This window comes from Heteronotia binoei, chromosome 1, assembly GCF_032191835.1.
Source record: "Heteronotia binoei isolate CCM8104 ecotype False Entrance Well chromosome 1, APGP_CSIRO_Hbin_v1, whole genome shotgun sequence".
NCBI lineage: Eukaryota > Metazoa > Chordata > Lepidosauria > Squamata > Gekkonidae > Heteronotia > Heteronotia binoei.
Window position 1 is genome coordinate 120,948,811 of NC_083223.1, and position 20,827 is coordinate 120,969,637.

At 42.9% G+C, this 20,827-nt stretch overlaps 1 protein-coding gene across 1 annotated transcript in view; it reads left to right on the forward strand.

Annotated features, from left to right (window-relative positions):
* Positions 1–2,057: 2,057 nt before the first annotated feature.
* PDE7B (phosphodiesterase 7B) overlaps positions 2,058–20,827 on the forward strand; it is a 290,956-nt gene continuing 272,186 nt past the window's right edge. Inside the window, exon 1 of the mRNA XM_060239898.1 lies at positions 2,058–2,244. Coding sequence (XP_060095881.1) covers positions 2,224–2,244 — 21 coding nt within the window. The 5' untranslated portion in view covers positions 2,058–2,223. The remainder of the gene's footprint in view (positions 2,245–20,827) is intronic.

Genomic DNA, 20,827 nt, shown 5'->3' on the forward strand with positions numbered 1-20,827 from the left:
ACCTCAAAAAGGATATTATAGCATTGGGAAAAGTGCAGAAAAGGGCAACTAGAATGATTAAAGGGTTGGAACACTTTCCCTATGAAGAAAGGTTAAAACGCTTGAGGCTCTTTAGCTTAGAGAAACGTCGACTGCGGGTTGACATGGTGTGCTGTTTCTACAAATTTTAAATCCCCATATTCCAGATTTGCAAAGAGCTGCACACTGAGTTCACCTTGATTTAATCCATGTGGCGAATGCATGGAGTAATGCATGCTCCACATAGGCTATGAAGTGGCAATGCTGCATTATTGCAGTATGCAGGGTCTCAGGAAGAGGTAAAGAGAAAGCTCTTCAGTGAGACTAACCTCCCATCTAGAGTCATCAAGCAAGTTTCCTTTTGAGAGCCAGCATGGCACAATGGTTAAGGTGCTGGACTAGAAATTGAGAGTCTCAGGTTTGAATCCTCACTCTGCTATGGACGCTCACTGTCACCCTGGGGCCAGTCACTCACTGAGCCTAACCTACTTCACAGCGTTGTTGTTGTGAGGATAAAATATAGGAAGGGAGAATGTTGCTTTGAGCTCCTGTTGGAGGAAAAGGCAAGGGATAAATGTTTAAATACTAACTAAACAATGCATTTCTAAATAGCATGGCAGAGTGAGAATCTGAACTTGGATCTCCCTACTCCCGGATCCTAGTGCAACGTTCTAACTACTAAAGTGGCTTACAAAGCATTTTTTTAAAAACAAAACAAAACATTAATACTGTTAACTATTAATATGTGTTTCTTTTCATTGCATGATCTGACACTGGGCTGTCTAATTTAGTCGTGGCGGGCAGGGGTGGGGAAGAAAGATGGCCAGTTCACTGAAATGGAAGTGAGTCTGCTTCCCTTACTGTGGCTGGGTCTGCGGCTGGCGCGATTCAGGTTGGCTCGGCAGCAGGCTGGCAGACAGAAAATTTCTCTCCCCTCTCATTTCCCCTTCCCTGGCACTTCTCCCAACTCAGGACTGTATTTGCCATGCTGTTACGATACATGGCATCACACATGTCGGAAGAAGCGTCTGAGGTATGGGGGGCGGGGCGGGGTGTCTCTGCTGTCCAGCCTGCCATAGCCTCCTCTGACCTGGCTTGGTACAGACTCCCTCCCCGACCCAATAAAGGGCGGGACAAGGACAGAAGAATGGTAAAGCAACTATTAACATTAACAGGGGCGATGATGAACGTCAAATATATGCAATTTTTTAAACTGGAGGGAGAAAAATGTTCACCCCAAATGGATCCAGACAAACGCAACCCAAGATGTGGAGTGAGCTGACCTGGGTTATAGCTTGGGGCATAGTCTGGGCTCTGGGGCAAATATACCCAAAATATAATAGAGAAAGAAACCAGAACCCGATTTAGATTGGTGAACTTCCCTTTAATGTAGTCTTACGTCGACCAAGAGAGAATATACGTTTATCCCAGCAAGTGCCTGCAACGTTCTGTCTTACATCTTTTATTATCGCACATTTGTATTTATTTTCTCCTTTATATCTTGATGGCATATGTTGGATCTGTTCAGCAGTCTCTAACTAAAAAAAGAAAAGAAAAAAAAACATGTAGAATCCTGATCCGATTTAAAAAAAAAACAAAACAGCTCTGGTTTGTTTCTAGAGTAGGGTGGTAGCTCTGCCGAAATCACTGTCACATTCTTCCCGTAGTAGTCCTTTAAAATTAATAGCACATGCAGAGGAAAAACTAAACCCCTTTGACGTCACTCGTGAAACGAGGAAACATAAACAGAACAGGCTCCTCTCCAGCAAGCTCGCAGGGCTGGAGCTGATTGGCCCGCCTTGGCGAGCCTGTGGCAGTTGACAGCACCTCCCAGCCAGGCACGGCCTTCCTACTTGCTGCTTAACGCTCAGCTTCTCGGAGACTGCAGCAAGCGCCGCGGAGCTCTTCTCCCCGCACTTGCCTGGCAGAAAAGTGCAGGCTTCCGTAGGAGCCTCTCTTTCTGCCCTCTACTTCTTCGGGTGGTCTTCGCGGGCATTCCCCCTGCGTCCTGCCGGTCCCCACCTCTCATCTTGCACAGCACGTGTGCGTGTGCGCATCTTCCTCTCTCCCTGTGCGCCTCACTTAATTATTTTGCCTCATCCTGGATGCAGTTGCTGGATCCTGCAGTACAAGTCTTCATGAACAAGCTGCACCGCTTACAGATTTCACGGCATTCACAGGTCACAGATTTGCCACTATGGTTAAATGTCTTGTTTAATGGTTGAGGTATGTACAGCAAATCCAACCAGGCAGTGGAATGATGTTTTTGAAAGGTGTGTGTGTGTGGGGGGGGGGGAGGTGCCTTTGCCAAAGTTAATTAAGAAGGCAATATTTGTGTTCTGAAAATTATACTACTGATTGTTATGTCAGAAACTGATCAAAAAGTCCTTTTTGTTGTTGTTACTTGATGTCATCTGAATCATGAAACTTGTGTGGATTTTAACTGTACGAAGTGCAAAAGGTAAATTAACAACTACACCACAGTGACACGTAATGACCCTTAAGAGACTTCAAGGTGTCTTCCCCCCTCCCCAATTGTCTTCAGTCGAGGATTTCCATGGTTTGAGTAGAATCCTCCCTGTAAATGACTGGATAAATAGGAACAGATAACTTGGACCTGAGAGGAGTTTTGGATACAGGGAAAAGAGGAGAGGGGATTGGAGATGTGTTGCAATATATTGTCTTAGTCATTTGTGTTGTGTTACACACATGTAGTAGCATCCTGATGCTGTAAGCTGGTTTGGAGTGCTAAATACAAAGTTAGGAATGCTCTTGAACTTTGCTGAAAGAGAAATAGACCATTATCGATACTTTGAGACTAGCTTTGCCAGAGAGCCAAAGAATAGACAGGGGAAGCTTCATCCAAAGACTCTGTTTGGGGCTTGTTGGTGTCACGTATGCTCAGCTGGTCATTGAGCAGCAGCCTGTAGCCTTAACTTGAATGACCGTTGCAGTATGAGAATGATCTGCGTGTGGTGCAAGAAACAGGAGCAGTGGCTCAAAACAGAACTCACATTGTTTTCAGGAGCATACTTGCAACATGCACATGGAAAAATCTGGTCACTTCAGACATGCATGTTTAAAATCCTTCCTAAATAGCTAATAGTTGACACTAATTAAAAGATTGCAGAGAGGTATATTGTCTAATAAACGGTTTAATCACACTACAGGCTCTGCTAAGCTGTTCCTTTGCTGGGGGGGGGGTTGCTTCCTGTTTGTTAGATTCTTGTTCATAATTTCAAAGTCATTCATGAACAGGTGACACATTCAGAAACATTGGATTTGTCACCTTGACCATGCTCTTTGAAGTTAAGTGAGGGACAAACAATGAACTGTGCTTGATTCATAAGTACTCTATCAGTTTAGGAATAGCAGAAATATTAGCTCTGAAATGCAGACTATCTGCTATGTGCTGTGAATGGACAATTGCTATTCTGCAGTGCCTGGTTGGGGGGGGAAACAAGGACTTAGTGTATTACGAGTGCATAACTGCAGCTCCTCCATTTCCTTTGCTGTATCTTTGTGGATGGTGCAGAAACAAAGAGACTGCTGTCACTAATAAATCGCTTAATGACACATCTCATCTACTGGGCTAAAGCATCCCTTTTTCTTTTTTACTATCAGTCCACAGTCAATTTTTATTAGCTGAACAGTTAGCTACAGATATCTCCTCCCTGCTGTCAATATCCCTATGTTTTCTTCTGCCTTGCATGACTGTTTATCCTGTAAAAGCTAGCTTGATCCAGAAACTCAAAATCCTGTTTCTCCTATTACCACTGTATGTGAAATGTGTACTACTTTTTTAAATTATATCTTTTTAGAATGATAAGAATAGGGAAGCCAGAGAATTATATATGGAAGAAAAAGTCTTCAAACTTTCTGAACTCCCTGGTAATATCTGGATTCGGAATAATAATAATAATAATAATAATAATAATAATAATAATAATAATAATAATAATAATAATAATAATAATAATAATAATAATAATAATAATAATTTTATTCTTATATCCCGCCCTCCCCTGCCAAAGCATCAGCTTGCTGTGATTTAATAAAGAGGGTAGTTGTTCTTTTTAAAAACATTGTTTAATATTTGAAATGAACAAGGGATTGTATGAATCAGTGATAAGGATTGTAACTTGAATTAGAATTCTGCTCTGTTATCTGAATCTGAAGTTTAGGAAGAGTAAGTTTCACTGAAGTTAATGGCATTTAATTAAGTTAGTCATTAAAACGGTAACATTTCCTATTGTCAGAGATATGAGAATGCTGTCCCCCAATCCCTCATTTAGTATAGCACCGCTTATTCCCCTGATAAGACTTCCTTGCCCTGACCAGTGGCAACCAGTTGTATGGAATGGAAACCATTCTCAATCATTTCAGTGATACAATGATATTACATAGAGTAAATGGAAGAGACAGAAAGAACTTAATGCAACGATGCTGTTTTCAGTCTGCCCTGCTCTTTGTATTTATTTCAATAGGACTGAAGTGCAACAAACTTTGACCCAGATTGACACCAATAGGCATCTCTGAGATAGTCCCATGCCAGTTTGAGCAGCACTCCCCACTTTCCAGATGTTTGTTGTACACAGATATTTTGATTGTCCTCATGGTGTCTGTAAAATGTTAATATATTGCAAATGCCTAAAACAGCTTTCCCCATACACACTACTATGACTAACCTTTATAAAATGCATACTAAATTGTGTGGAAAGCGCTTTCAAATCATAGCTGAGTTATGGTGATTCCTCGATGTTTTCAAAGCAAGAGATGTTCAGAGGTGGTTTGCCATTGCCTGCCTCTGCATAGTGACTGGACTTCCTTGGTGGTCTCCCATTCAAATACTAACCAGGGCCAATGCTGCTTAGCTTCTGATGAGATCAGACAAGCCTGCGTCATCCATTTCATGGTCTATACTAAATACAAGAACCAAAACAAAATAAGGACACAAAGTTATACTTTGGTAAGATACAGAAAGCCGTATTCAGGTGTACTGCCTATAAAGCAGATTCTTAATCTGTTTATTTAGACTTGGGCCTCTTGTTTTTTCAAATGATCACAGTTTCTAAATGTCAGGTAGACACATGACTGAGTAGTCCCTGACACTAAACACTCACCCAAATGAAGATTTGCTGGTTAAACCTTCACAGATGGTCAGGCCTGAGCTCTGGCCAGTTTTCAGAAAAGACCTAAGAAGCTGTGGATTAGAAATACTGAGAAAAGCAGAGTACCTAAATGCCAAATCAGATGAAATTATTGTCTGGATGGTATGATTCCAGTTAGTTACAGTTTTTTGATGTTTCCACACCATCACACATTTCTGATCCAACAGTTCAGTAGGGAATTGTAAACATACTGCCCCATGTGAGTAATCTCCTTTTCTTATCCTATTTTATGTGGCCCTTAAGACTGTTCTTTACATGCGTTCATTTCTGCCTCAGTGAAGCTGAGCAATCATCATGATACTGCACAGAAGACACTGAGACAAAACTCTTGTAAAGTACTAGGCCACACTGTAAGTCATTAGGAGAGCAATCCTAAGCAGAGTTACACTTTTCTAAATCCATTTAAATCAATAAGCCTAGAAGGGTGTAACTCTGCTTAGAGTTACACCATATGTGATTCTGGCTGTGCTTCTACGAACCTTTTCCTTCGAAGTAAGCCCTATTGAATAAATCGGGACTGCAGTGGCGTCACTAGGGCGGGGCCAAGGGGGCCATCGGCCCTCTCCAGAGCATTCTCATTGGCCCCAGGCACTGACCCAACAGGAAGGGGCTGGCCCTGGGACTAGAACGCTGCTGCTGTGTGGGCTGGCTGGGATTCTGAAACCGGGGCCGCGCTGCCGCCTCTACCACAAGGGGATCAGCATTCTGTTCAGCGGGGGTGAGTGGGCGGACTGGCTGAGCTTCCCAGCTCACGCTGCCGCCGAGTTGCTTGCTTTCTGTGCATGGGGGGGGGCTGGGCTTCCAAAACTCCAACGGTGCCTCTGCTGAGTGAGTCCTGCCTGTTTTCTGTGTGCCTGGGGGGTGGGGTGGGGGCGGAGGGTCTTCCCAAACTGGTGCCGTGTTGCTGAGTTGCTTGCTTTCTGTGCATGGGGGGGGGGGGTGGGCTTCCAAAACTCCAACGGGGTTGGATTACGGGGGCTGGTCACGTGACCAGAGGCGGCTGGTCATGTGACCAGAGGGTGGATGAGGGAGGGGCCATGTGAAGTGGGCAGGGTTGTGTGTGGAGGGGGTGACGCAGCCCTCCAAAAGGGGTGATGCCCAATGGGGGTGTGTGACTTGAATCAGTTACACCCCAGGGTGCAACCCACCCTAGTGACGCCTCTGGCACTGACTTTTAAATTGACTGGTTTAGGATTGCTCCCTTCACAAATGTGGATGAAGTGCCTCTAAAGCTGCCTCGTCTGTGTTTCCAAAGCAGGTATGACAGCACAATGCACTGCATCCTTTCACAAACACATGGAAAAGATTGGGTCATGAGGACATAAAAATAACCATTGTGTTCTGGTGACCTGGCCATATATATATCATCCCTTGGTTCCTGTCCCTGCCTCATCATCTGTGCTAAAAGTAAAGCCGGTGAAACTAGCTTGTATGCTTTAAATATTTATCTTTATAAAGATCACATTCCTTGACCTTTAATATAGAATCAAGTCCCATATCCACACATACAAAGCTATAGAAATAGAGGATGTCTCAGTCGCTCATGAGTCCTCTACTGTAACTTCCTATATCATGTGAAAAAGTCTGAAGAGGTTTCATATAATTGTTCTTTATGGATAAACAGCAAAGCTGAGCCTTTTTTGTGTGGTGGTTGTATGTTGCAGTCTTCTGCTGCCAAGAGGACAGTGCTTCCTAACACTTTTGCTAAAGAGAATCAACAATAGACATCTGGTTTTGCTTGGGAGCTACCCAATAGTCTTACTCTTAGAAGACAATCATCTCCCAGTAGCCTCTTCTACTTTGTTATCCCTGAACGATTATCCCTTATAATTGCTCCTGTTATTCATCATTACTGTGTCTCTGAGCTGTTCAGTGAAACCTACAAGGTCATAGGAATTCTTTGTCAATTTCTCTTTTGCTTAATGTATGCATGTGCGTGCACACACACACACAACCTGAAAGAGCCTTTTGAGTCATGGCACCCAAACCTTAGAACTCCCTCCTCAAGGAGATTCCTATATCTCCACCCTCTAGGTGTCTTCTGCCAGCAGGTGAAGACTTTTTTGTTTTGTCTGTTATACCTGCAATAACTGTACTGGCTCTCTTTCTGGTGTTATTTATGTGTTTTAATTGAATTGGATTTTTTAAAATATATTTTTAAAACATATTGTTAATTGATTAAAAGGTTTTTTTTTTTAAAAAAAAAAATTACATTTGTATGGACCCTAATTGGATGGAAAGGCAGTATAAAACAATTTTAAATAAATAAAATAAATAACATGTCTCTTCCTGGTGCAGCAGTAGCAGATATGGTAGCAGGGAAAAGGAATAGATATGTATGGTTTTCTTAGCATCCATAAAACTGGCCATCATTTCCACGACCTTGTTAGTTTCACTGGAGAGCAGAGGGTGAAACATAAAAGGAGGGCAGTCAACATCTGTGAATTTGATAAGAATTTGCACCAGAGAACAGGGAATGGGATCCCTGAAGGAGATCTGCATCAAGCATGGCTTTCCTTGCTTCCCGTTCTTATGAGGAGGAAAAGTTAAAATGTAAAAAAGAAAAGAAAAAAACCCTGTCCCCATATGTACAGAAGATAGGTGGAGGATATTGTTCTGTTGCAATATTTGTTCATAGGTGGCACAAGTAGAGGAGAAGAGCAAAAGCACCATCTTTCATAGTCATAAAAATATAAAAACCTTATACTCCAAGAGCTGAAAAGAAACTCGGATATACTTTTGAGTATCATATGTGAAGCTCATGTGTCTTCTTTTATTTGAAGACTACTCGCTCAGAAGAAAGACTGTGAACATGAGTGGAGCCTAGTCCTTCTATTCATCTTTTTGGAACAGCAAGAAAAAGACAATTATGGGCATCTGTCAGTGCAATCCTAAGCAATGGCTTTCTAGGTCCATTGAAGAAATGGTCTTAGGGTGCAACTCAGTTTAGGATTGCAATGTGCATTTGCTACTGTGTTCCTGTCACCAAAGAAAGTAGCAATGAGGGGAAGGGAATGAGGGCACAAGTGATCATGGAGTGGGAAGTGCAGACCTAAGGTTGCATTTTAATTAGCAGGGGCTCAGCTCAGACTACATGTATGGGTAATGCTTTGTTTGTATGTTGAAGAACATTCCTTCCATCCACAATGCTCCTAAGTGGGCATGCTGAGGCACATATATCTAATGGCTCAATCACATGAATTTCCCCCTTTGGAGGGAAGGAAGAATTGCATATATATGCTTTTGGGTAGAGTACCCATCTTGCATATTAGGCAGTTGTGCATACTCATACCTCTGCCTTAAGAACAGAGGTATGAGTATGCCTGAGTATTCTTGATGTCTGAGCAAGGCAGACCCAGTGTCCTGTCATAGCATCCAACAGGAATGATACTATGTATCATGATCACAGGCATGCTCAGACTATAGATGAAGAACAAACTGTAAGCAAACCTACATACAGGGAAAACTGAAAATCCAGAGTGCAACAAGAAATGAAGATTAACTGCTAGATGCGTAGAAGCTGAAGGAACCAGTCAGAAGGCAAGGCAGAAGACAGGAGTGGATGATGTGGTTTAAAGAATCTTTAGATACCACGCCATGTTGATTCTGCAGAAGACCACAAGTGTGGCCCACTGATACTGGCTAGTCCAGCCAGTTAGCATTTGAAAGGAACTTGATCAACTTCACTGTAATTATTTGATCTAGCAGTTCAACTCTTCTTAAGTTCATTTTGTTCACCTTAATTGCCAGTAACATGCTTACTTAGGTTTGTAGTGCAATAGGTACAACAGAGGAAAAGCAGGCTACAGGCTTGTAGACAGGACTGGCGAAGAAACAGGGAGCTAATTCTGCCTACAGTATCAGTAGAATTTGCCACTCTTAATCTGTCAAGTTAATAGAACTGACATTCACGGAGCATAAGTGGGCAATTTGTAGAAGGTGTTGTTAGGACTTTTGCCCTCTAGAGTTAACGAGTGTGACTGGAAATAGGATTTGATTATGTTTTCACTTTTGTCATCTGTTCCTTCATTTTGTCTGCAAAAACAAGTGTTTGATATAATTTAAATATATTTAATATATTTTGAGACACCTTGCTTTCTAAGTCAAAATGGATGCTTGCATTAATCCCAGTGACATACCTTCTATATTATCAATATGGAGTTCAGCCTAAGAGTTCATCATTATGTTATTCATTTATTATAGTTGTATCCTGCTTTTCTTCCATTCTGGAGCTTGACACAGTGCACATGTGGTTCTCAGGATTTCTCCCATCTTGGCATTGGCCAAGGAAATACCCACTTGGCTTTTCAAAGGATATGTTGTTACTTAGCATCAGACCATGCTCTGGGTCCTAAGTATCCTCAACAGATGTCTGTTGGACCAAAAGTTTCTTGTAGTCAAGAAGGGAAATTCACAGCTTATTCCACTGCTGAATTCTTACATTGGGGAGCCTTGTATAATGGTTTTAGGTTCAGTCTGCCTTCCTATACTAATCACCACTACTGATTTCACTAAAAGGATGGGACCAGAGGCAAACACATTTAAAAATACATGCAGAGACAGAAGCATGTTAACTGAATTGGCATTCAGCTGCAATTTTCATTACTTTCCAGGATCTGTTCAAACAGCTCAATTTAGTATTAGCATTATTTACAAGGAATGTTTGAAAGGTATCAGATGAAGTAGAATAGAGTTGGGTTTTGAAATTGGACTGATTTTTTCCAGCCACCATTATGATCAACATACATGGCACTTTAGAGACATGGCCTTGCTCTAACAAACTTACAGTCCAAGGTTTGATGCTGGTGAAGTAAAGAGCTTCCCAGTGAATCTTTACATGCATCCAGAGTATTGTTTAAACTCTGCTGCACCCCACCCAATTGTTGTGGTATGTCCTTCATTAGGCTTAAGCACAACTGCTTTCTGGAACTGCTGCGTGACTTTCTCATTTGTTACTGCTTCTGATGAGCAGATTTAAGCAGGGGAAGAGCCATTTTAAATAAGATTTTATTCAATGCATTGGTTTTAATTGGGTATTTTATTGTTATCTTGACATGTTATTTATTCCTGGCCCTTAGCATTAAGGGTAGAATAGAATAATAGAATCACAGAGTTGGAAGGGGCCAAACAGACCATCTAGTCCAGGGGTGTTGAACTCATTTGCTATGAGGGCCAGATCTGACATAAATGAAACCTTGCTGGACATGTGTGTCATGAAATGTAATGAAAGGTAGCATAGATATAAACTTTATAAAGGACACAGACAAACACAATTAAAGATTTTTTTTAAAAAAAAAACTTAAAACACGCTTAAAATATTAGCAATCGTTGGTCTTAAAAGGTGCTTTCTTTGTATCTCTTCCATGGGATCTGGGGAACTGGGCAAAGGAAGCTCTAGCTCTTTCCATCCCTCCCCAGGGGACCAGGAGGGGAAGGAGCCTCAGCCAATAGAAGGAAGAGAGACTTGGCTCAATAGATCTGCTGTGTGACTGAGAGAGCCTGGAAAAGCAAGCTCTCCCTCCTCACCTTTCTTCCCAAGGAAGGAGCCTCAGCCAATGGAGAAAATAGAGGTTTTGCTCTGTAGCTCCTGTGCAATTGAGCAAGCCTGGCAAAGCAAGTTGTTATGCAGAAGGAAGCAGAAGAGAGAGAGAAGGAAGCAGACAACAGCCAGTTGTTCGGGGGCCTGATAGGAGTCACATGTTTGACACCCCTGATCTAGTCCAACCCCTGCTCAATGATGGATCAGCCTAGAGCAGATGTGGGAGCCACATCTGGCTCTTTCACACATATTGTGTGGCTCTCGAACCCCCACTGCCCCATTGACTGGTTTGGAGAAGTACATTCTTTAAGTGCATTCTCTAAGCCAAGACAGCTGGTGGCTTGGAGAATGCATTTAAAGTTAAAGGTGTTTTCTTTCCACCCCTCCCTCCCTCTCTCCCTCCCTTCCTTCCAGCTTTCAAACATCTAACGTTCATGTCTTGCAACTCTCAAACATCTGACATTCACATCTTGTGGCTCTCAAACATCTGACATTTATTCTATGTGGCTCTTATGTTAAGCAAGTTTGGCCATCCCTGGCCTAGAGCATCCCAGACAAGTGTTTGTCCAGCTGCTGCCAGTGAGGGGAAGCTCACCACCTCCCTAGGTAATTGATTCCACTGTTGAACAACTCTCACTGTAAGAAAGTTTTTCCTCATATCCAGCAGGTATCTTCCCACCCTTATTTTAAACCCATGATTGCAAGTTCTGTCCTTTGCTGCCAACAGGAACAGCTCCCTGCCCTCCTCTAATAGCCCTTCAAATACTTAAAGAGAGCAATCATGTCCCCCCCTCAGCCTCCTTTTCTCCTGACTGAACATTCTGTGGTCCATCAGCCTTTCCTTGTAGGGCTTGGTTTCCAGGCCCCTGATCATCCTCATTGCTCCCCTCCACACTTTGTACATCATTAAGATAAAGGAAGGCCAAAGACTTCATCTGATACATAACTATGAAAGTACAGGAGGCTGGGTTGATTGGAAATTTGATGTAATTCATCTATTAGCTGATAAAAGAATCATGTTGTGAGAGCTGCTCAGTTGTTTGTTTTGGTCCTAGAAGGCACTTGCCAGTGGTCTCAGAAATAGAAGAAGTGTTGTAAGGATGGTTCCCCCCAAAAAAACCCCAACAGTTTTTAAAAATTGTATGTGCACAATATACTGAGGGCGGATGGCTGCAATGGGTAATGAACCATTTTCAGAATGAAATAAAAGTGGAAGAGCAAGCCTTGCTGCTGACTGTTCCCATCTATCCTGATGCTACCAGCCGCTGCTCAGCTTAGAAATGAAGTCAACTTTCAGTTGGCTAGTGAGCTTGGAAAAATAGGCCAGTCCAATTGATGGGGGGAAAGGGGGCAAAGATGCAATGCTACAACTCCCATACCTGCCTAGCCGAGTGGTGGCAGGAAGGAGAGAGAATATGATGTTTCAATCAACATGGATAGACAAGATGGAAATGAGCTATCTTGGGAAAGTGCAATAAATCTCAGTAGAGTCATCCAATGCGGGATGCAACATTTCCCAAGCACTGGGTACAGTTTGGTAATATTTGTGTTGCTTGTAGAAAAGCCTATTTTTCATCCAACCCTGCTACATTTTCTAGTCAATAGCATGTTTCAAGTTGTAGCTTTTGCAGGGCCGCTGGATATGTTTTGTTTTTAGCCACTGAATTTATTAAAGATCTAAGTTATAGCACCAAAATTAATTTTAATACAATTTGTAAACTGATTTATGATGATTTTATATTTATAAGTGTAATTACTATGTATGATTTTATTGTATTATATTCGTATGTTGTGAGCCGCCCTGAGCCTGCCCTTGCGGGGAGGGCGGGATACAAATAAAAAGTATTATTATTATTATTATTACTCTTAGTCAGTGCATGCAATATTGTTGGAGCTAAATAACACATGCTTCTTGATCCCTAGAGAAGTATTTGCCTAGAGAAGTTAGGTGACGAAAAACTACATATACACATAAATGCACATGCAGCTTTTTATTTTACTGCACAACTTGCTGGTTCTGAACATTTTCTGATCTCTCTCTCTCTCATTGACTTGAGGGTATTTTTACTCTTCAGCACTAAAGCCAACATCTTCTGGGCTTTGAAATGTATTACAATGGAACTAATAGGCTTTTTTTCACTCTGCAGCAAGACTATTCTCTCCTTGTTCGTATGGCTTGCCAGCTACTAAAGCAGAATATGGCTGGAGTTACTGTAGTGAGCAGGGAGGGTAAAATCAGTCGGAAGATGTTAGGTCTGTATACATCCAGAGAACGATGGGAGGGAAGGCAGTGTGTGACATGCAACCCCTTAAAACACAAATTATTTTATCATTTACTTGAAGTATTTATAAACTTGTGAAAGTTATCCAAGAAAACATGAAAACAAATATTACAGTTTTATTTGCAGTATACATTTGGGCATCATGAAAATGCTCTTTGTGCTACAATGCTAATTTGGTTGATCATATACAGTGTGAGAATGATACAGTCACGATATACTAGTTTTTATTTTTAATGGATTCCCCTTTTTTCAAAATGATTTATTTTCCATTAAAACATATTGGGAACATGTTTATTTTGAAAAAAACCCACATTATTCATTACATGAGGAAAATATCTTGTTTAACAGCATGCTTTGGAGACATTAAATACAGTTGCAGTAGATGTCCCTAACATTTCCACTGATCCAGTGTCTATGGATACTTTTCAGTCTGTTCAGCCTGAGGGAGTGGACAGAATCCTTGGAAAAAGGATGCACCACCTCTTGCATTCTTCAGCCTTGCTCACTGTGGCTACTTTGATTTGCTGAGGAAAGTCTGAGGCAGCTAATCTGGGATCCTTTGCAAGAAGGTTCTCTTCAAAATGGTTCACAGGTGGGAATTCATACTGTTATCAAAGAAGCCAGAAATTTCAATAATTTCTGCCTGCTGTTAAATTAATCCTTCCCTGACAAAGTGCTGGAGAGAGTGGTAGCAGTACAATTCAGTTTATCTCCAGCCTTCTCATTTTCTCTGGTTATGGAAAGTCATCCAGTGATGTGGAGTGCAGCACAACTGCCTGTTCTTGATGGGATAGTGCTTGCCCTGCAAAAGCAGTTTGCAATTTTACAGTACTTCTGGACCCTAGTTGATAAATAGATGGTAGGAGAAATCGAGATGTCTGGTTTCCAATTTAGGCTGGTTTACCAGCTATGACCACTATTACATTTGTCAGATCTGGTCACAGTTATGCATGGTAACATCCTTGGCAACATCCAGATTAGACTGTGGTAACATGCTGTATTTGAGTGTAAATAATTTTAAAACTTCCATCTGTATAGAATGTGGTGGGCAAGAATGCTAATAGGAACTCAAAGCAAAGATTATAGTTCCCCAGAGTTATAGAAACCATACTGGCTAATAATTTGTTTCCAGACTCAATTCAAAGTGCTGGACCTGATCTTTTAAGGCCTTAAGTGGACTTGGACAAGAATACTTGATTGACTGTCTTCACCCATGGCTTGAGATCAACTGTTGTGGCCTTGCAATCTCTGCAGGCTTCTCCTAAGTGAGTTGAGGCTGGTGGAAGGGTTGCCAAGTCCCTCTGCACAGCTGATGGGTGATGGGGGGGGGGGTGAACTTATTGGGAGATGGGAGTTTCATCACATGACATGCCCATGTGACTTCCAGCATGTCCCAGAAGTGACACGGGCATGTGGGGGATGTTGGGGCAAAGCCCTAGTTTTTGGGCAAAAGTTCTATGCCCAAAGACCAGAGTGTCACCACGATATCCCTGACTTGCCTATGTCACTTCCAGGTCACGTTGAAGTCACATAGGCTCATTGCTGAAATGTCATGTGTTCCTCCCTTTTTTGGGGGGGGTAATTTTCCCCCGCCAGCTAGCCGATTGGCTGTGGAGAGGTGGGGCCTGGCAGTGGGGAACCTCCACTGGGGTCTGGCATCCCTAGTTGCTGGGTATGCAACAGGGATCTTTTTTGCCTGTAACCCTGCTCTGAAATCCTTGCCCTTTGATCTCTGGCAGACCCTCTCATTGTTGGCCTACTGGAATTTAATCAAAATTAAAGTAGTGGGTGTTTAAAAGTATTTTTAGTTCACTTGGCCTACTTCCATGTTAGTTTTTGTTAGTGTTTTATTATTATTTTATGTTCATAATTGTTCTTCTATAGATGTGATCTTTGATTGCTGATTCTGTTGGGTTTTATTTATACTTTTCTACAGTGGAGGATTTTATTTTTTTCACTGCTATTAATAGTTTTGTTTTTTATACTGTTGTGTTTTTATCTTTTAATCTGCTGTCCTGAGACAGGGTTACCAGGGTCAGCAGATGACCAGGAGGCAGGGACATTGGGTGGGGGTGGTAATCAGCAACAACATGATATCACTTCCAGGAAAAGCTTGGAAGAATTGCTGAAAACTATGGTATTTCCAGGATGTGACATTGATGCTTTGGTGTTTCCCACCACCGTTTCCCTAGAAGTGATGATATTCTTGTGTATGTGTGTGTGTGTGTGAAGAGTCATCAAGCTGAAACCAACTTATAGTAACCCTAGTTAGGGGCTTTCAAGGCAAGTGAGAAGCAGAGGTGGTGTGCCATTGCTTTCCTATGCAGAGACTTCCTTGGTGGTCTGCTTTCCAAGTACAGACCCTGCTTGGCTTCTGAGATCTGATGATCTTGAGCTATACCATGCAACCTTCCCTACCATTATTCCTCTCTAGGAATCACTAAAAGCTTTCCATCAATTCCTAGAGAGGCATGAAATTCCTTCTGGGGTTTTCCTGAAAGTGACATCATGCCATTGACCTGGCAGCCTGTTTGTTTTTTTTTAAATGGAAGTTATTGTTGCTCCCAGTTTTATTTAATGGGTGGAAACTGATTATGAAAATAAGGGACTTGATCAAGATCACTCTGTACATATTGTTAAGCCATCAGTAGGAAGGTTCTGTAAATGCATCTATGTGGTGACAATTCCACAATATCCAAATTGTGAGAGAATTATTAATCTGTAGTCCTCTCTTTGCAGTCAATGCACATTCCTGACAGTGGCTGATATTGGGGAACAACTACATGTTTGTCTCAAGTGTCTTCTAATATGTAACCTGTTTACTATAGATGAATTCTTCTCTTTTTATAATAACTGGATTATTATTTCCACTTTAAAGTACACTCATTTTTTTACATAAAACATATGGGGTCTATTGCTGCCATTTCTAGATACTTTTTTTTTCTGGCGGTCACTTTACCTTTGGTCACCCAACATGAAATGAAGGTAAACTCTGCCTAAATTCACCTTATCAAGAAATTCAGAGGGAAGGGTTTCTAGCTATGCTGGCAAGGCATGAAGAACTGAAGGGAGAGGGTTAATCCCCCTCATTGTACAGCAGGCTTTGGAGACAGAGTGCCTTTATTATTGCTTCTGGGGGCCTCTGGAGCCCTCTGCAAAGTGAGAGATCAACATTGTCCCTTCAGAGTGCAGATGATCTCTCACGTTTTACCAGGCTACAGAAGCGCTAAGGGGAACAATTCTTTCTTCCTCTGGGTATCTCCATAGTGAGAGAGACTGATTTCTCTCCCCCCTGCTCCTTTAGTCAAATAGTCTCTATAGACTTTCCCGTTTTATTCAGTTGAACAATTTACCCAGTGAGGCAAGGTCCTATGGTTGCAGTTTCATAAGTAAGCCCCACTGAATAACATAGGGTTGCCAATCTCCAGGTGGGGGCAGGGGATCCCCCAGTTTGGAGGGCCTACCCCTGCTTCAGGGCCACCAGAAAGCAGGGGTGGGGGAGAGAAATGTCTGCTGGAGACTCAACTATTTCCTATGGAGATTGATTCCCATAGGGTAAAATAGAGAATTAATCAGTGGGTATCTGGGACTTGGGGGGGGGGGCTGTTTTGAAAGTAGAAGCACCAAATTTGCAGCCTAGCATCCAGTGCCTCTCCCCAAAATACCTCTAAGTTTCAAAAGGATTGGACCAGGGGGTCCATTTCTGTGAACCCCAAAAGAAGGTGCCCCTATCCATTATTTCCAATTAAGGGAAGGCATTTAAAAGGTGCGCAATCTCTTTAAATGTGATTGCCAGAACTCCCTTTGCAGTTCAGTTATGCTTGTCACAACCTTGCTCCTGGCTCCACCCCCAAAGTCTCCTGGCTCCACCCCCAAAGTCTCCTGGCTCCACCCCCAAAGTCTCCTGGCTCCACTCCCAAAGTCCCCAGATATTTCTTGAATTGGACTTGGCAACCCTAGAACATGACACTTACTTGTGAGTAGACTAGCTCAGGGTTGCTACCTCAGTGATGACTTTCAAGGCTTTGTTATCCAAAGACAATCATATCCTAAGAGTAATCAGGAGGACTAAAACAGACAAAACTGTCTTCAATAAACACCTTCTTATGGAATTTTTAAAGTTCCTAGTTTACCCTACAGTCTAATCCTGGAAGCCAAGTGTACTGATAATTAACAGGTAGAACAGGATTCCTCCCCCCCCCCTCCTTTCCACGCTTTCCCTTATTAACATAGGCCAAGTTAGGCAAACATCACATCCAATTATAGAGGAAAATATTTTAGATATGATATAGCAGATGCTGATTAAAGAAATAAAACTACTGAGAAAGCAAAAATCTGTTTACACATTATGATCAAGGTAAACAAAGAAAGAGGAAAAAGACTCATCCTCTTCAACATCATTCTAAAAACATACCCCTAATAATGAGATATCAAGAAAGATTAGCCTGTTACCAACATTTAGTTTCTGATCAAATTATAGCCATAAAATAAGCAGCATCTAGAAACTTTCCATCTTTAATCTGCTCTTCATTCTCTCTGTTTGTCCTCTCTCCTTCCCTTTAACTAAAGGACTTCACCTTTCTTGATTTTGATAAGGTCTTATTCTTCTGCCTGCTGGAAATGTCCAGTAACTTCAATTCCCCAAATAATTTGGATTCCATCAACTACCTGACAGTTTATTATACCTCAGGAAAGATTCGTTTTCCTAGGCAGCTGTTAAACTTCTGTGGTTTTTGCCCATAGCAGGGTTTCTGAGACTGAATCCAGCTAAGACAGAGGTTCTGTGGCTAAGCAGGGAGGATTCAGTGTTGGGGTGCCAACTCCCAGCTCCTGATAGTGTGGTCTTAACCCTGGCCCCAACTGTCAAGAGCTTAGGTGCGATTCTGGAGGTTTCTTTATCAATGGTGGCCCAGATCACTAGTGTTGCCAGGCTGACATTTTTCTTGTCTCTGCCTGTCTGCCCTGACCTTGCCACAGTAATTCATGCAACAGTCACCTCCAGATTGGACTATCGTAACTAATTCTACCTGAGCCTACCCTTGAGACTGACCCAACTTTTGTTCCCCCCTCTATTGGGAAGGCTGGGGCAAAACAAGGGATGTGGCTGTTTCCAGAGTTGTTTGCACTTTCCAGTCCTTCCCTGACACCCACTAAAAGCAGAAAAAGGTCACCACCACAGTTACAAATGTAATCTGATAGTTATAAATTATAGTTAGGATGATGCTAGAATAAAAACTTAGTTCACTTAGCAGATGTTTCTACTGGCTTTCCTTGACTTGTCAGCAAAAAGTTTCGTGCCACATACTATAGGGAAACTGATTTCAAGCAACTGCTGGGGTTGGCATACCTACATTGTTTTCAGAGGTGAGGGTACTGGAGACTCTGGAGAAGCCACTCACCCAACCATGATGATCCAGTTGTGAGATCTTCTGAAATGTTGATAGATTTTTCAATGTATTTCATTCCCACCATGATGGAAACATAATCATCCTCTTTCCAAGATGGAGATTTAAAGATATTCGGTAAATGTATAGGAAAATGGAAAATGAAAGGTATCCCTGTAAAGATTTTATTTATTCAGACTTGTATGCAGAGATGTAAACTTTCTGGAAATTTCAAAGCCGTGGGGGTGGTGGGGAACCCCTGGATAAACCAGAAATTTGGGTGGAAATTGAAAAGTATACAATACTTTCTTATGACACCTAAATTTATGTTAATACTTTACCAGCATAAAATGCATAATTTATAAATTGACAGATAAAATTGAACGGTTTGGCACATAATTGCCTCATGGAAAATTCTATACATACTAGGAATCAGGGCGGGCTAGCCCACTAGGCAAACTAGGTGGTTGCCTAGGGCGCTGGGAGGGTGGGGGCACCAAATTGGGCTCCCCCCTCCCAGTGCCCCAGGCAAGTGCCTAGTTTGCCTGCCTCCTCCATCTGCTGCTGCTGCCTGCTCCTCCTTTCCCTTCCTTTTCTGTCCCGTCACCTCCCTCCCAACACGATCGCAGTGTGCCGCAACTGCCAGCCATGACCCAGGCACTTCTGAAGGACACCCTGGAGAAGGCTTGGCTCCTCCTCCCTTTGGAAGGGAGGGAGAGCCAAGCCTTCTCCAGTGCATCCTTCAGAAGTGCATGTGTTGCAGCCAGCAGGGCCCAGGCATGGCGTGCTGTGATCGTGCTGGGGGGGGGGGGGTGCTGGGAAGGGAAAGAGGGAGTAGGCAGCAGCGGTGAGGTGTGTGTGATGGAGCACAGTGAAGGGGGTGCGATGGAGGGGGTTTGCGATGGCTCGGGGGGTGGCGGAGCGCTGCGTTGCAGTGCTGCGGGGTGGTGGTGGGGGTGCCCTTGGGTTGGCGCTGGGATGCCATGTGCCCTTGGGCTGGCGCTGCTACGAATAAGGCCTGTGGTGAAGGAAAATACAATGGGCTCTAGAAAGAGGCTCTGGGCAAGTGCCCCCCTGCACCTTTGCTGTCTTCCTACCCACCCAAAGTGGCTGTTTCTGTAGGGAAATTGATATGACTTCAGCTTTCCATCTCCCCCCCCCCCACTCCCTGTAGCATCTACTTAGGAAAAGTACAGTCTTCCTCCACAGTGGGGACCAAAGCAGTTTACATCATTTTCCTCTCTCCCTTTTGATCCGCACAACAACCCTGTGAGGTAGGATAGGCTGAAAGTCTGTGACTGGTCTGAAATACAGTGTGGACCAAAGCAGGAAGGAAGCATATGGGGTATAATGACACAGAGTCCACCCTGCAAAGCAGCCATTTTCTCCAGAGGAAGTGATCTCTGCCATCTGGAGAGCGGCTATAATTCTGAGTGATGTCCAGCCCTCACTTGAAGATTGGCAAAAAAGATCCCCAGGAGGAAATTGCTGGTTTGGAGGGTGGAGTGAATGAAATTATATCTGTCTGAGGTCCCACCCCTCCTCAAACTCCACTCTCTCCATACACCATCCCTCAAATCTCCAGGAATTTCCCAATCTGGAGTTGGCAACCCTATCTCCTTCCCTTTATCTGCCTCTCTAATTTCAGCTTTCCATCTCCTCCCCCCTTCCTGCAGCATCTACCTAGGAAGAGCACAGTCTTTTTCCATTGTGGGGGGACCAAAGCAGCTTACACCATTCTCCTCTCCCCCCTTTGATCTGCACAACATCTCTGTGAGGTAGGTTAGGCTGAATGTCTGTGACTGGGCTGATATCACCCAGTCAGCTTTCACAGCAAGAACCTGGGTTAAGCAGAGGCTGCTCTGAAGTCCAAACTCCTATGCCATACTGGCTGTCATAGGCGGGTTGCTGCTGAACAGTAGCAAGCAGCCCGACTTAGAGTAGCTGGCCTCCTGGTATCACAACTTAACTCCAGACAGCAGATCTCTCACCCCCTGGAGAAAATAACAGCTAATCCAAGGAAAGTTTTCTCTGGCTCTTTCCTTCCTTCCTCCTCCCTCAGCCAATTGAGGGAAGGTTTTCTTTCTCTCCACTGTGAAGCAGCGGCTCTGTCCTTGTCTGTCCTGGGGCTGGAGGTGGGGGTTTCTCTCCATTGAGATTGAGTGACAGGCAGCTCAGCCATTGGGAGAACAGATGAACTGTGGCCAGTCTCTCTCTCTGGAGAATTATATTATAGAAGAGATCCAAGAGAGCTTCAGACTTTTGCATTCTATGCTATTTTAGCACAACTTCCTTAGTTTTTGTCATCTGAGAGATAGGAAATGTAAGTTGAAAATAAAAATAGTAAGTTTTATAGTAAACAAAGGTCTCATACAGTGACAATTTAACTAGCAGTATATTTGGATATTGTGCTAGACTTCATAATAGTGAAAA